We start from the raw sequence: 14119 nt of genomic DNA, 5'->3' as shown, positions 1-14119 counted from the left end.
TGCTATAATTCAGTTCACCTGATGGCCTGATCATTAAGAGCGCTAGCTAAATTAGCTGTATTCTCCCAGTGGCTCCAGCCTGACTGTAGTTTTTGTACTGAAGACATTTTGTCATGTGGAACCAAGGTAAGGTAGCAAATGTTGATGTCGCCCCCAACAAAGAACATCCTTCTCCTTTTTGTCTTAAAATGGTTAAAAGTGTCTTTTTCACGTTACACAGCTTGCAGTCAGCCTGCTGACGGGATGAGCAGCCAGAAAGCAGAGACATTAAAGGTGTGTCTACCTTCTGTTAACTGAAATAATGTGTGGAGGATCTGAAGAAAATGTGTTGACGCAGACTGTAATGCATTCCTTCACCCTGATCTCCACAGAGGACGACTCTTCAGATTTTGCCGTGCACAGTGTCTCAGCTGCTGTCTGCTTCTCAAGACTTCGGCCACACCTTTGCAATCTGTGGCTTTGAACTCAACCAGGTATGAGGAGCAATAAAACAAAATCTAAAGAGGATTTCACGCCACATGAATGCACGTCACTGTTTAAAAGTCTTGTTTCACAGCAGCCATTTTGACATTTCATTGCAAGTTTAATGAAACTGGTGTAATTGATCAAATTGAAAATGATCGTTCCCATTCTACATGGTGTGTCCCAGCCATTCCAGGGAGCAGTACCGAGGCCCTGACTCACCTAAATGGAACAGGGCCATAATTGATGTCATTAATTACACCTGTGTTTACCTGCAGGGACAAAAATGCTCCTGTTTAAAAGGCCTATGAAGCATAGGGCTGAGGTTTTGACTTCAGTCGCATCACTTGGACTCGAGTCAAGACTTTGCAAGTCGACTAACTTTAGGCTTTTGACTTGGTAGGATCAAGTCACAGCCAATGCTTCTGATCATAAACCAAAGTATTGGACAGGTTGAAAAGTTGACCTGTTGGTGGATGACCTGAGTGAATGAGATCTATCCCCAAGGGGACCTCGAGTATATTCCCCAAATTTGCGTTTTCAATGTGTGCAGTGTGTTTCTCAACTCCTCGTCTCATTTTAAACCAATCTGACAGACAATCATGTTGTGCAATGAGGAAGGAAATGTGTTTGTCAGTGCCCAGCAGACATTACGCAACGCTACTTTGAAGACAATGATGGGATCTCTTTTAATGTGCTCAGAAAAACGAGAATTATTATCAAAAGCTTTAGAGCACTGCTTAATGGATCTTGAGGTGAGATTGTTTTGCCAACTTGCTGTTTCCAAGATCAAGAATGGCCTCAAATAATGACTTGAAACACACAGTTTATGACTTGGACACGACTTTGGACTTGTTGATCTTGACCTGGAGAGTGACTTGTGACTTGCAAAACAATAACTTTGTCCCACTTCTGGCATATGGTTCTTATGTGACTCCAACAGTCTACAGGGAGAATGTGAAAATGTCCAGATTATTAAAAAAGATTTTTTTGATTCTGAAACGTTAAATCATGTGCCAACCATGCTTTCCAGGGTGTCATTCAAAACTCCATTTAAAAAACAAACAAAAAAAAAACAGGTTAACGCTGCCTTTTCTCATTTGCAGGAAAACAAAGAATATCCAAAATTGCCACATTCTTGAATGGAGTTTGGTCTGAGGATAACTGCTTGTGCTTCCTCTCGCTGTGCTGCAGGTGTCTGTCGTTGGCATCATCAGAGGCTTTGCTCCCTTTGTGAAGAACATCAAGTTCTCTGTGGATGACATGACTGGTCCACCTTTAAACGTGAAGCAGTGGGTTAACGCAGAGGCCAGTAGCATCAACAGGATCTGTTTACGACTGCATCTAGAAAACAATCCGCGCTGTTTTGCTAAATGATACGTCTCAAACTCTGTTTCTCACAGGACTGCACTCTGACATTTACCTCTCCTGGGACATATGTGAAGGTTACTGGAAGTCTATGCAGGTTCAATGTAAGCAATGCAAACACTTTAAAGAGATGATTAAAATGATGTGAGCATTGCTTTTGGGATAATATCTGTTATGTATTCCTTTTTTTTTAATGTTGCTCCAGGGCCAAAGGTCATTGCTGGCAGTAAATAGCCGATGTATCGAGGACCTGAATGAGATCACATCCCACATGTTGGAAGTGGTGCATGCTCATATGCAGCTTTTTGGAAAGGTACACACGCTTGTGGAAGCTTTTGACCAGCAAACGGACTCAAAACTTATTTATGGAGCAGATTTCAGACAGAGATACAAACATTCAACACTGGAACCCAGATTTGACATTTTCATGTACTCAATACTTTAGTTGAAGAGTTGATAAAGGTATTTTGGCCCTTATTTGGGATTTTTTCTCCGTTTGTTATGTTGTTTATTCAGGAATTTGATGTGAATATGAATACCACTGCTGCCTCGCGGTCTGAAAGAGTCCTCAAGCATAGTGGTGATCTTAAAGACATCTTACCGAATGGTTTGTCCTCCCTCCATGCTCAGGTGAGTGGGTTTAAAGGGTCAGTTCACTCTGATATATGTTTAGTGCAACTCCTCATTTCCCCAAATCTGTACAATGGAGGTTAAGAGTGCAAAGTTAGCAATGGTGACATTTCTGGAAAATATGCAAGGTTGCAATAGTTGATGTTTATGATATAACAAGATGAAGTGAATATTGTCACAACAGGTTTTTTTGTAAAGATTGTTTCGCATGTAGCAATAACAAGAATATGTCCTGGTCATGAAAAATATCTAGTTAATTTGTTGTTGGTGTCTTGTTTTGACGAGATCCGTCTCATGTTGTAACAAGTCCGTCAGCAGTGAATTGCAGCAGCCTATTACTGCCTCCGTGACAAACCAATCAGTTACTCATGGTATAGTGAGGTGAATGGATTTTCCTTTTATGCAGCTCATTGTAAATGATCACGTTTGCATTGGATATCGCATTATTTACAGATGATTGCAATACCACAAATAACTACAAAGTATTATTAAACTGCATTTGGAAGAATCTGTAGTGTCTTTCCAGGAAATGTCCTCACTGTGGACCGTTTTCACTGTTGGTCCATGATGAAGACGACACAGTACACAGTGAGGCTGTCCTAAGTAACCACGACGTTGTCTCTGCAAAGTCACATTGCTGTTGACAAAGATGAAAAATGAAACCTTTCATGCATTAAGTGAAATGCCATGACAGCGCCGCAGGGTTGAAGAGTAATTGCTTGTTTCCCTTTACAAGGTGTTGACGGTAGTCAGGAAGTACTCTTTCGGCGACATTGGCATCAGTTTCCATGAACTGCTGACACAGCTGGACTACCTCAGTATGAGAGACCTCAGGTACATCTTGACCTCGTGCCTCTTGTGCCGGATGAACGCGTAACTTTGGCTGCAAACGTTGGGTGATGATGGATGATTGACAAACAAGGACGTAGAATGAAATGCTTAAATCTGCGACCTGTCTCTCTTTCTGTACAGATCTTCCTTGAACTCGCTGATGAATAACGGTCACGTCTTCTGTACCATGGATGAGAATCATTTCAAGTCCACAGAACACTAGCGGTCTACCGGGAAGCTTGAGAAGCATCGAAGGCATCGTTGTCCTGGATTGCAGCCGATCAGGATGTACCCACATTTTTATGTCGACATGAACATTGATTTTTTTGGTTAGATTTAGGTAGTTATGACATAGTGTAGCAGATGGCTTTGTCTGTCTTGGTCTAAAGATGTTTAGTTCTCTATATTTAAACAGTAGGACAGATTAGCAAACGGTCACAGGGTTTATAGTGTATCATTTATTGCTCAGGCTTCTTATGTTTGTACCAGATACTGTATATATTTTTACTTCTTACGTTATTTGTGTTCTGAATCTGTGGGTACCCTGCATTTTGATGCTGTATATAAATAATGAAGATAAAAATGATTCTCGTGCCCTTTTTATTTACGCTTTCCTTTAAGAGCTACAGTCTTCATACAGTATGTCTGTCTCCTTGTGGTCCTCAGTTTCCCAGAATTTAAGGTAGAAAACAAGTGGGCGAAGTTGGCTGCAAAGCAAACGACACACACAGCTCTTGTAAGATGAACTGTCAAAACATTCACAAGCTTATCGACAAGAGACTTAGGCCCAATCCATATATCCATATCACGCTACCTTGACGACACCAAAACCTGTTCCCTACAATTGCGGGTTTGGGACTTTTTATTTTAATTAAGGAAAGCGGATCCGCCTCAGAAATCACAATATCTATTACAACATTACTTACCCTACAAGTGACTCCCAACCAAATACAATGTGTTTAGTGGATCGCCAACTTGAAGTTTAAATTCTATCATTTACACAAGTCACATATTCAATGCTGCTCTTCATCAAGGTAACACCAAAATGACACGTTTTGGTGAGTCCAGTGTCCAGTGTTCACCTCATTTCAATGCTTTGTTAATGGGATCATTTTCCCAACGGGGAGCAAACGAAATCCCATTAAATATTTTTTGGGTGTCGTCCATCACATAACTTCCTGTCCTATAGGAGTGGTGATTTAATGCAAGTGTTACAGTTGACTGGACACTCACAGACTGTCAACGGTTTTTAAGAGTCTGGAACTCGGTTTGTTTGTGGAGTTTATTATGGCTTATTTTCTTAATACGAGCTGTTTATGCAACTCACACGGGTTCCCCTGGAGACCTGGATTGAGAAAACTGAGCTAATATAGGTCACGGAAACGAGCTGTAAGCAGAATTGGGGACATAAAGTTCTAACAGTAACCCATTATATCAGTTATGGCAGTCAGGTTTACCACTGTTAGAAAAGATTAAAACTTGAGATGATTTATATGAAGACTAATGCAATTTATGGTGTCTATAAATGTCTTGGAGGGCATTGCCAGACCTTCCTTAATAACGCTTCAAGTGATATTGGCACTGCTTGTCATTACATTTCCACGACAGAGAAGTTATAATAACAGGTATGCGAAATCTGTAATTGGCTGATCACACAGGTTTTGCAGCATAGTAGGCAGTACGGCTGCCAGTACACCACAGTCTCTGGGCTACACCCAGTCCCAAAGATTTATGATGATATTTTAAAGAAAATTCTAATTAATTTGGATAACAGGTCATGTATTATAGAAATTACATTTTCTTTTTTAATCTAAATGTGAGACACAAAGCTGCTTTATGGTCCACACACCAAGCAGTCACACTCACAGCTATGTGATCATAAAGGGTGTGGCTTGTTGTGTGCGTGTGTGTGTGTGTCTGTGCGTGTGTGTGTCTGTGAACTGATTTACTGGAAGTAATTATAATTCTTCTATGAAAGGGAAACTGACTATTCATCAGCAAGGCCTGGCTTCCTGGGCTGAGCAAGTCCAGCCAGACAGCCATGATTCTGTAGCTGGCACTGACGTCTGACCTCTGACCTCCCTGTAGAGAAGCCGTTTGTTTGCAGATACAATTTATTTTCCAATACGCCAGTACTGGTGTGCATCTCTTTTTTTTGTTCCACTAGCATTATAAAGACATCAGTATGCAGTGTTGGTCAAGTTGTTTGGAAAGTGTTGTGAGCTAAGCTACCAGTTACTCTGCATTAAATGAAGCTTCACTACACTGAAGACTCCCCAGAGAAATGGAGCAAGATAAGCTGCATTATTTTTTTAATACATTGAAACAACTTCATTTCAAGTCTATGCTAATAAAAATATATATATAAATATTTATACAAGCCTATGGGTTGAACAGCATCTGAAACCCCCTCTCTTCACACCTTTTTAGTGTTGGAATTGGGATACTGTGACAACCAATTTATGTTTCTCTCAAAGCCAACCATCTGAGCTCCAACAACTATTTCTTTCACTTTTTGTGTGTACAGAAGTTTTTGATGCGTGTGTTTAAATAAAGATGCCGTACGTTAGGGGAACAATACGACTTCAATTTGCATTGTTTTGTAATTCAACAGCCAGCAAGTTGTCGGAAAAATTCACATCTTGTCAGAGTTCCAGATGAATTTGTTCGTAATTTGTCAAACAATGTGGAAACAACTGACAAACCATGGCAGGGGAAGCTCCTCCAGGACTTCACCTGGATGTGATGAAAGGAGCCAAGATGGTGGAGGTGAGCTCAATTATCTCTTGTTCATCAAACACCTAGCTGACCTCAGCCGTGAACCGAGCAACCTGAGCTCACCGAGGCAGGACGTGTGCCGAGGGCATTCTAGGGTCAAAGTAAATCATCAGGAGTATCAGTCTACACTCTACAGCATATTTAATTTACAGTTTTTCATGAAATATCAAACCATATAAAGACCCAGAAAAGCACTCCGTAGAGTGCAGATCTCCACCAGGTGTGTCTGCAACGATTACTGCTCTAATCTTTGAATGAATGCATACAAACCCTCAGTGATGACCAAGTGTATCAGATGCATTTTTCACTCCGATGCTCTCATTTTATTAAACTGAATCGGCTTCCGTGTTGACTGTTCAACAGAAACTGTCCGTCCCGCTGTGCATTTTGTTCCGTTAGCGCTTAGCTTTGTTAGCTGTGTTTAGCCCCGGTAATGTTAGCTCTGTCAGCCAAACACACTGCAGGACCGCTAAGCACTAACTAAGACACGCTCCGTCGTAGTCACGCTTGGTTCAGTTTGTCAGAGAGAAAATACTCATTTTGAACATTAAAGAGTATTATCGTTAAAACAAAAATATTTCTTGTTCAGGTTGTGGCGTAGATGGCAGAAAATTGTAAGCTGCTCCTAAAATGTAATGTTTAACTTTCTAAATTCACTTCACTCTAAAACTTAAATTATCCCATAATTTGAAATGTAAGTTTCTGCGTGTAATTTCTCTTGTCACAGACAAACAAACAAAATGAAGTAGACACAATCTGTCATGTCCCGCTCTCCTCTGTTTTTCTCTTGTTTCCAGATACTTCACTTCACACCCTTGCGTGTTTCCCACCTGTGTGATTGTCTGCCCCGCCCTGATTGTTTTCACCTGTCCTTCATTAGCCCTGCTGTCACCTGTCCCTCGTTATCACCCTCCTTTCATTGTGTATTTAGTCTGCGTGATCCCCTTCGTCAGTGCCAGTTTGTCTTCTGTTTCAGTGAGCGGTTCAGCTGTAAGCTGTGTGGTTTTCCTCCTGTTGTTTATGTCATTCTTCTGTTTTTTGGACTCTTACCTTCCCTTAGTGTTTGGGAACCCTTGCTGTTTTTTTGGACTGTTGCTCTGATCCATATTATTTACAAAATATTTTTACCATTTTATATTTTACTCTGTGTTGAATCGTAGTAATATTGAGTCCTCTTTCTGCTGGTGCTGGTGTCCCTGATATAATCATGTTGGCATGTTTTACTGTCATCTCTTCTCAATCTCTCCCTATTGTCCACTCATAATAAAGACATGAATGAAAATGGTCTTAGGCCCTGGTGTGTCTTTTTTCAGCACACAGGGCTTTCCTGGGACAAATACGACTGAAACGCCACAAGCCCCAGCAGGTTAAACTCCACCATGTTGTTCAGGGCGTCTACATTCTCAGGGAAAAACCCCAGACCCAAAGCAGCGCCGCACCGGGGGAGCTGAAGGCAGGCATGAAGAGCTGAAAGGCCTGCTGGGATTGCCTGACGAGCCAGAGAGACGTCTTTGTTTGCTGCTGTTGGGTCTCAGCAGGGTGTTTTAAAAAAAGAAGTCTGGACTGAAAGAAAGCCAATACTCCTGAATGATGAGCAGCTTCAAACTCCAGACGCATTTGCAAAAGAAAAAAATGCGTTTCTTGGGATCTGACAATGCAGATGATTGACAGCTGTAGAGGTATTAATAATTCATAGCTTGTGCTGATTTTCATTTGAGACAGAGGGAGGTAGGTCCAGAAAGCAAAATCCAAAGTCCAACAAATAAGAATGAACGGTTTGGTTTTACAGATCCAAATGTGAATCCAGGTTTGTAGAACAACCTGAATATTATCTCATACCTCTCTGGCTCATATATTCCTCCAATATATGTGGAATAAGATGGTCTGACTCTGACCAAGCCAACATCCAGAGGAGCTCCTGTGTGTCTTCAGTGATGAAGAGGGAAGTCATCAATCCAGTTCCTGTTTTATTTGGTTTGCCATTTCTGGCCGCCTGACAAAATTGAGTCCAAAGTTCACCTTTAGCTCTGTTTTGGTTTTCACTAACCTGGAGATGCTGGATTGTTGCGTTAGATGAAGTTGATGAGAGCAGAGTTTGTGGGCTGAAAAGGCTAAAAAGCTTCTTAGAAGTGTAGAGTTGGGTGATTATTCTCTGTCAGATTATGGGCAACCCAGACATTACTCAAGTTTAATATTGCAGCTTTAATATTTATTTTTAACAATACCACATTTGACCTTTTCTTACATGCCTGATATTAGAGACATATGGACCTTTCATGCATTTTGTGGATGCATTGAGAGATTCAGCCTTCTCCTGGAGAGTGCAAACAAATACTGTTACTGTGATGATCCAGCAAAAGAGAAAAATAAATAGCTAAATACTTTTTACACTTTTGAATCTTTAACTGATATCTTACTGCAGTTTGTTTTATGGATTTACAGCAGTACACACTGTACTAGCCACTGTAGACAACATTTTTCCGGGCCACCTTCTGTATGAATTCCTCTTTGTGTGAATACTATTTGGTCAGCAGCTTATTTACTCATGAATATAAGAATAAAATGTCACAAGCCAGGAAAGGAGTAGTAGACATACCTGTAATAGACTGTGACAAGGCTACGAACTGCGGGTGAGGATTGACTTCAAAGGAGCTCAATAAAGAAACCCGTATTCGTGACAGCAAAATCAATGTTCTTTTTTCTCTCCTTCTCTATTTTTATACCAGAATGTGGCTTTCTAAGCAAGTGCCATTGTCAGATATTTATGAAACACTTGGAGTGAAAGGGCTTTAATTGATATGACTGTTATTAGAATTCCTCTATGCTTGATATTTGTATAATAACTATAATCCATACCTCTCACTTGGCTGTGTGTGAAATGATGTGGAGGAGGATTAGAGGGTCCCTGGAGAAATCTCCCACTGAGCTTACTTCACTTTCATGTATTCACTTTTGTCTGCATGCTGCTAACGGTCCTATCTATGGTTAAAAAAAAACCCCTTGAGAGTGCTAATTAAGTGATTTTTTTCCTGCAAACTGATTTTGATAGCATGTCTCTAGCACATGCTAAATGTGTCATTTTCTCGCCGTGTTGATGAAAATATTCTCTGAAGATTTTGAGCACCTATCTGTTCTTTCTTTTTGAATCCAGTCCTGATTGGTGACAGGTATTGCGTTTGAAATGGCTCAGCTTGTCGTCTCAAATGCAGTATTTTATTTAGCGCTTTATTTTTCACATCACCACTGTGCTGTGCTCTCTTAACAGCCATTAATGATTGTCCCCACCACATAATGGAGTGTCTCTGTGCCTGACAATGCGCTGCCTGCTGCTAAACAAGACTCCAGACACCCTTCAGCAGAAAGGCACGCAAGCTTAAAATGATGTTGTTTTTCCACCAGAGGGCAACATGCGTACTGGAATCCACAAACACCCCTTATGTCTCATTCACTCCACAGTCCTGTAGTTGTAAATCACATTACCATTGCCAATACCATGCCATTGACAGTCTCTTATGGATCTAGAAATGCCATTCATTTTTGTGGGAAACACTCTCAACAGTCTCATTTTTTCGAATATGGCTTCAGTTTGAGACAATGAGGGAAAACAGAAAATGAATGCTTTGTTTCACTTCAGATATCCCCATGAGTGATGCAATAAACTGTGCCACATTATGTTTTCTTTCTCCAGATGAAGCTGCGATCTGTATTTTGGGTGCATTAACTGGAATGTAAGCGTACATCGTGGCTGTGAATAAAGCACACATTACATAGCTTCCACCTTTAGGTGTCTCTCAAGCTCTGTGCAGGCCCCGCTGTCTTGCCAGCACAGATAAATGGCACCTCGTTAATCAAATCTGCATGAGTGCGCTCAGGTTGCCATGGCAATAATTATCAGAGCTGCCTAATTAACTTTCTCAATTGCTTAATGATATACGACCCTCTGAACTCCCTCATTTTTTTCTCTCTAATCCAAGTTGTTGTGTTTTTTTATTCCTCCATTTTCACTCCCCAGTGTTAGCCTGTGACGGCCAAGATAATAGAAATTATAGAGGAATTAAATTCAGCACCACATCATTTCCTCTCTGCCCACCCCAACCTGTTCTCGAGCTGAACCAAATGAGGTGGGGGGGGGGGGGTCACACAGCACAAGCACATGCTAGTGAATGCCGACGCATGTAGCCGACGTGTGTCTGGCCTGTACAGTGTGTGACTCGCATACTTTGTCTTCTCCGGTGACCTCGTGTGACAGCTGACTGAAGGTTGGGAGCAGCGGCCCTGTCGTCCCTGATCAGCCAGGCGAAACTCCTGAGATACAGCGAGACAGGGGGAATCGTACCTGGTGACACCCACCCTGCCATCCTCTGTCACAGCCGGCCTCCTGCACTGTCTGCTGCCTTTCTTTACGGCCTCCTGTCAACCCTCGGCCCCCTCACTGGCTGCAATCCTCGCAAAGTTGTTCAAAGAAGTTTCGAAGTTGTGCATGAAAAGAAAAATGGCACCAGCACTGGACACTGTCCAACTGGTGACTTTTTGATGGCTTTTGCAACCTTTCCATGAATAATCAAGAAGAAACAGTAAATGTAGTTTCTTGACCTGAAACTACTTCAGGTCACAGGTATCTTTCTTCGAAACCAAAAGACAGAAATAAAAGGCCACAGTTTGCATCTCATCATCTAACAAAATGTCAGCGTTTTATTTTAACCACCGCCACAATCCTTCCCTAACCTTAATGCTTTTTATTAGTTGCCTGAATTGAACCACACCTTTAAAGGGGTACTTTAAGAAGTGATTTAGTATTACATTTCCCTTAAATCGGACTACTTCCATGAGACATATTTACAAAAGATTTGTCCAAATGGAATCAACAGAGGCAGAGATATCTTGCCTTTCCCTCCCTATGCCATTTCCCCAAAATTCTGGATCCTACATTTTCCATAATGCAACTTCATAAACGCCCATTTCTTTCAAACAATGACTTTGCTAATAGTATGAAGATCAAGCACACATAACCTTGATGACATCCCTTTGACATCATCGGAGGTCAGGTGGGTCTAATAATAACACAACCTAAACCTAACCAAGTAGTTTTGTTGCCTCAACACTGCTGGGGCTGGTGCAGGCACAGCGATCCCTCGAGTTGCCGGACATTTATAGGAAAACACACGGAAAAATAACAAAATCACTTTTCCTAAATCATCATATGAATCGTTGTATGTGGATATGTTGAGAATGTACTTTGAACATCAGGTTTTGAACCTACACGAGCAAAAAAAAATCTAAATTTGGACAACCACAACTCCATAAAAACTGGGCAAGCGCCATCTGTTAACAGCTAGTAAATGGTGAGGTTGTTTTCTTAACTTCCATTTCCAAGGTCCTGATGTGTCGTTTGCGTTGGAGGACATGTCGATAGAAGCCCAGTTCTGTTCGCCTTGCTCCTCTCTGTGAACCCTCACTTGTGACGGTCGTGCGGAGGCCATGTTGTGCTGAAAGAACGGCCGTACAGACCCGTGCCTGCATTCTGGGATCAGTGCTCGGTGAGCAGACCGCAAGGCCTGGAAGAGTTCATGTGATTAACTTTTTGCAACCACCATCAGCAAGCTTTATAGGACTGGGTCAAATCAAGCTTTGGTTACCACCAATGTCTGCCATATGTCTGGTACCGCCCGCTGACACAGTGTGATGCCATTCCCCTTTTTATTCCAACCCAACCTTCCTCCTTTTGCTCAGAAGAACCTACCCGTGCCTTAATTGTACCTGCTGGCTTTTGTTGCTTTAAAGCCAGTGGGGGAAAAGTGGCAGGGGAAAGATTATCTTTGTAACACCTCTGCACTGCATTACTGTGTATTTTTTCCTCTTGTGAGTGGATTTCATGGTTGAGAGTGCAATTTGAAATAGGATTAACTGTAGGTGTCGGGTAGTGTTAGCTAAACCTCTTTATGTCAGGTACACCAGAGAGAAGTCTGTCACTGCGTCTGCTCGAACCCTTTCACCATTGAACCTCGCTTGAGGTGGATTCTTTAAATATTACTAAAACTGTATTTGTATTCATCAAAGGGCTGTGACACAATGTTGTGGTTTCTACCTATAAAAAAAGCAGAAGAAAGAAGATGCGCGTGCAGTATTAGACAACCTCAACATGTACAGCCAATGGGAGCAAAATGCAGCCTTTTGTTTTTTTGGGAAAATAGAAAACAGTCTCTTTTTGCCTAAGTGCCTCGGTGACATTGGTAGGCCACATGGTTGGCTGCGGCCCAGACCCACAGAGAGGATGCATTCCTGGGATGGCCATTGGCAGTGTAAGGGCTGAGATGCCCAACCCTCCGCTCCCACAGTTTCCGCACACAGCAGTGAGTCCCGCTGGAAAACAACACTTTCTTCCGTCTTATGTAACTCGGGTTGGTTGTAAAGAAAAGGGAGGGCTGGAGGGAGGGATTATGGACTGATGGAGAGAAGGAAAAAAAGAGGCGAGGTTGTTTAAGGCTGAACATTGAAAACAAAGTTGAGTACTGTAATAGACTAGCCCAAAGCTAGTGTTTAGCCTAACTCAAATATTCCCAACTAGGGGCCAAAGTGGACAAAGACAATGCAGGTTTTCATTTTAAAAAGCACCACAGTAGGGGATTTCAGTGATTAATTCTTGTTCTTTGGTTGAACACATGCTAACTAATGACTTGAGCTGCTGTAGTCTTCAAAATGTAAAAGGCAACATGTTTTAGCTGTATTAGCCTCTGTCAGGGCTCATTAGAGCTTGCAGCTAAAATTCTTAAGACTTAAAGCTGCACTGATCAATATTTTTGTATTAACAATGGATCAAATGACAGTGTGTAATACGAAAGGGCTCACTCACAGTCATACACCCACTGAAATGTATCACCCAACTTTGCAGTTCCTCACAGCTCCATGGAGGTTTAGCATCTTTTAGTTCATTGTTTTGGTTTTATGGCCCGTGACTTTTTAACTTTTGGTTTGTTCTTGCGTTCTCATCAACCTTGTTTCCAGCACCTGTTATTTAGCAAAGAATGCCTCAAACCACTATACACCACAGTATCTGTACTGTAGTGTAAACAGCAGGCAGACAAAGTTGGCGACTAGCTGTGAACATAGTTTAGCAGCTAATGAGCCAGGTGTTTTTCTCAGTAGTTCGTGGAGACCAACACAAAACAGCTAAAAGAAGAGTTGGCTGGAATGTTGTCCAGAAACACAACACAAACTTAGTGTTGTTCTGTGTCTTTGCTTGATATGTAAATAGGCAACTGGCTGCTAAGACGTTCACTCTTGTTTTGTCAAATCTTGTGTCTGGTTATGATTTCCATCGATTATGATAACACTGTGCTGACCAAAGTAATTGTTGAGATTTGCTGAAAAGTCGGATGGGTTAAGAAACAAGCGATCAGACAATATGATTAATGGCCAAAACTACAAAAGTTAGACCCAAGTTTTAGCAAACCAAATTTTCTCTGAAAGATGGATCTGGTTATAGCAGCTTGAGGGAGCTGCGAGGTCTTGACAGATTTATTTCCTTTGTCTTGGGTTGGCATGAAGACATCCACGGGCCATGGTTGAAATTCAGCTTCATGATTAAATGAAGTGAAACAGGTGAGTCAAAAACTCAGGGTGCCACCATCTCTTCCCTTCTGTTTTGCCTCATTATGAGCAGAGAAGAGCAACATCCCAACTTTCCTGATTGGAGGCGGTGGCAGCAGTCAGTGTTACTCAACAGTTGAAAGCCTGAGGGTTTCCCAAGGCAGGGAGTGGCATCCCCCTCCAACAGTAAACACATCAATAATCCTCCAGGTTGACTGACTCACTGGATAAGGCATGGAAATGAAGGAGGGAGACCCGTGGAGAAGAGGCAATTAGTGTTCACTCTTAAGGTGTACGGGTCTGTGGAATAGTGAAGGGTGAACCCTGAGCCCAGTTGGTGATCAGCCTAATGCTAACTGTCAAGACAAAAGAAAAAATCAATGAGTTTCTCTGAAAAGATTGAACTTTTTCCCATTGTGAACTCCTTTTTTATATTCAGCAACTTTCACAAATTAGACACTTA

At 41.7% G+C, this 14119-nt stretch overlaps 1 protein-coding gene across 3 annotated transcripts; it reads left to right on the top strand.

Annotated features, from left to right (window-relative positions):
- Positions 1-10: 10 nt before the first annotated feature.
- On the top strand, positions 11-3800 carry LOC116387267 (replication protein A 32 kDa subunit-like). Of its 3 annotated transcripts, XM_031854209.1 has the most exons (9): positions 11-126; positions 221-273; positions 372-473; positions 1657-1770; positions 1866-1934; positions 2036-2143; positions 2347-2460; positions 3197-3294; positions 3433-3800. In XM_031854209.1, the coding sequence occupies exons 1-9, from the start codon at positions 114-116 to the stop codon at positions 3512-3514; spliced, it is 753 nt and encodes a 250-aa protein (XP_031710069.1). In that variant the 5' UTR covers positions 11-113; the 3' UTR covers positions 3515-3800. The 3 variants fall into 3 exon arrangements, with proteins under 3 accessions (XP_031710069.1, XP_031710068.1, XP_031710070.1); XM_031854208.1 differs by having other exon boundaries at positions 11-273; XM_031854210.1 differs by having other exon boundaries at positions 11-1217.
- The last annotated feature ends 10319 nt before the right edge of the window (positions 3801-14119 follow it).

This window comes from Anarrhichthys ocellatus, unplaced genomic scaffold (genome assembly GCF_004355925.1).
Source record: "Anarrhichthys ocellatus isolate YVR2014 unplaced genomic scaffold, GSC_Weel_1.0 scaffold14, whole genome shotgun sequence".
NCBI lineage: Eukaryota > Metazoa > Chordata > Actinopteri > Perciformes > Anarhichadidae > Anarrhichthys > Anarrhichthys ocellatus.
The sequence above is the reverse complement of the archived record's forward strand: the minus strand, read 5'-3'. Positions and strand labels throughout refer to the sequence as shown.

Excerpts from the sequence above, each read along its gene's own strand:
- LOC116387267 (XM_031854208.1), top strand. The coding sequence starts at position 139 with ATGTTGATGTCGCCCCCAACAAAGAACATCCTTCTCCTTTTTGTCTTA. Across the intron at positions 474-1,656 it reads GTGGCTTTGAACTCAACCAG|GTGTCTGTCGTTGGCATCAT; the intron begins GTATGAGGAGCA and ends GCTGTGCTGCAG. Across the intron at positions 1,771-1,865 it reads AGCAGTGGGTTAACGCAGAG|GACTGCACTCTGACATTTAC; the intron begins GCCAGTAGCATC and ends TGTTTCTCACAG.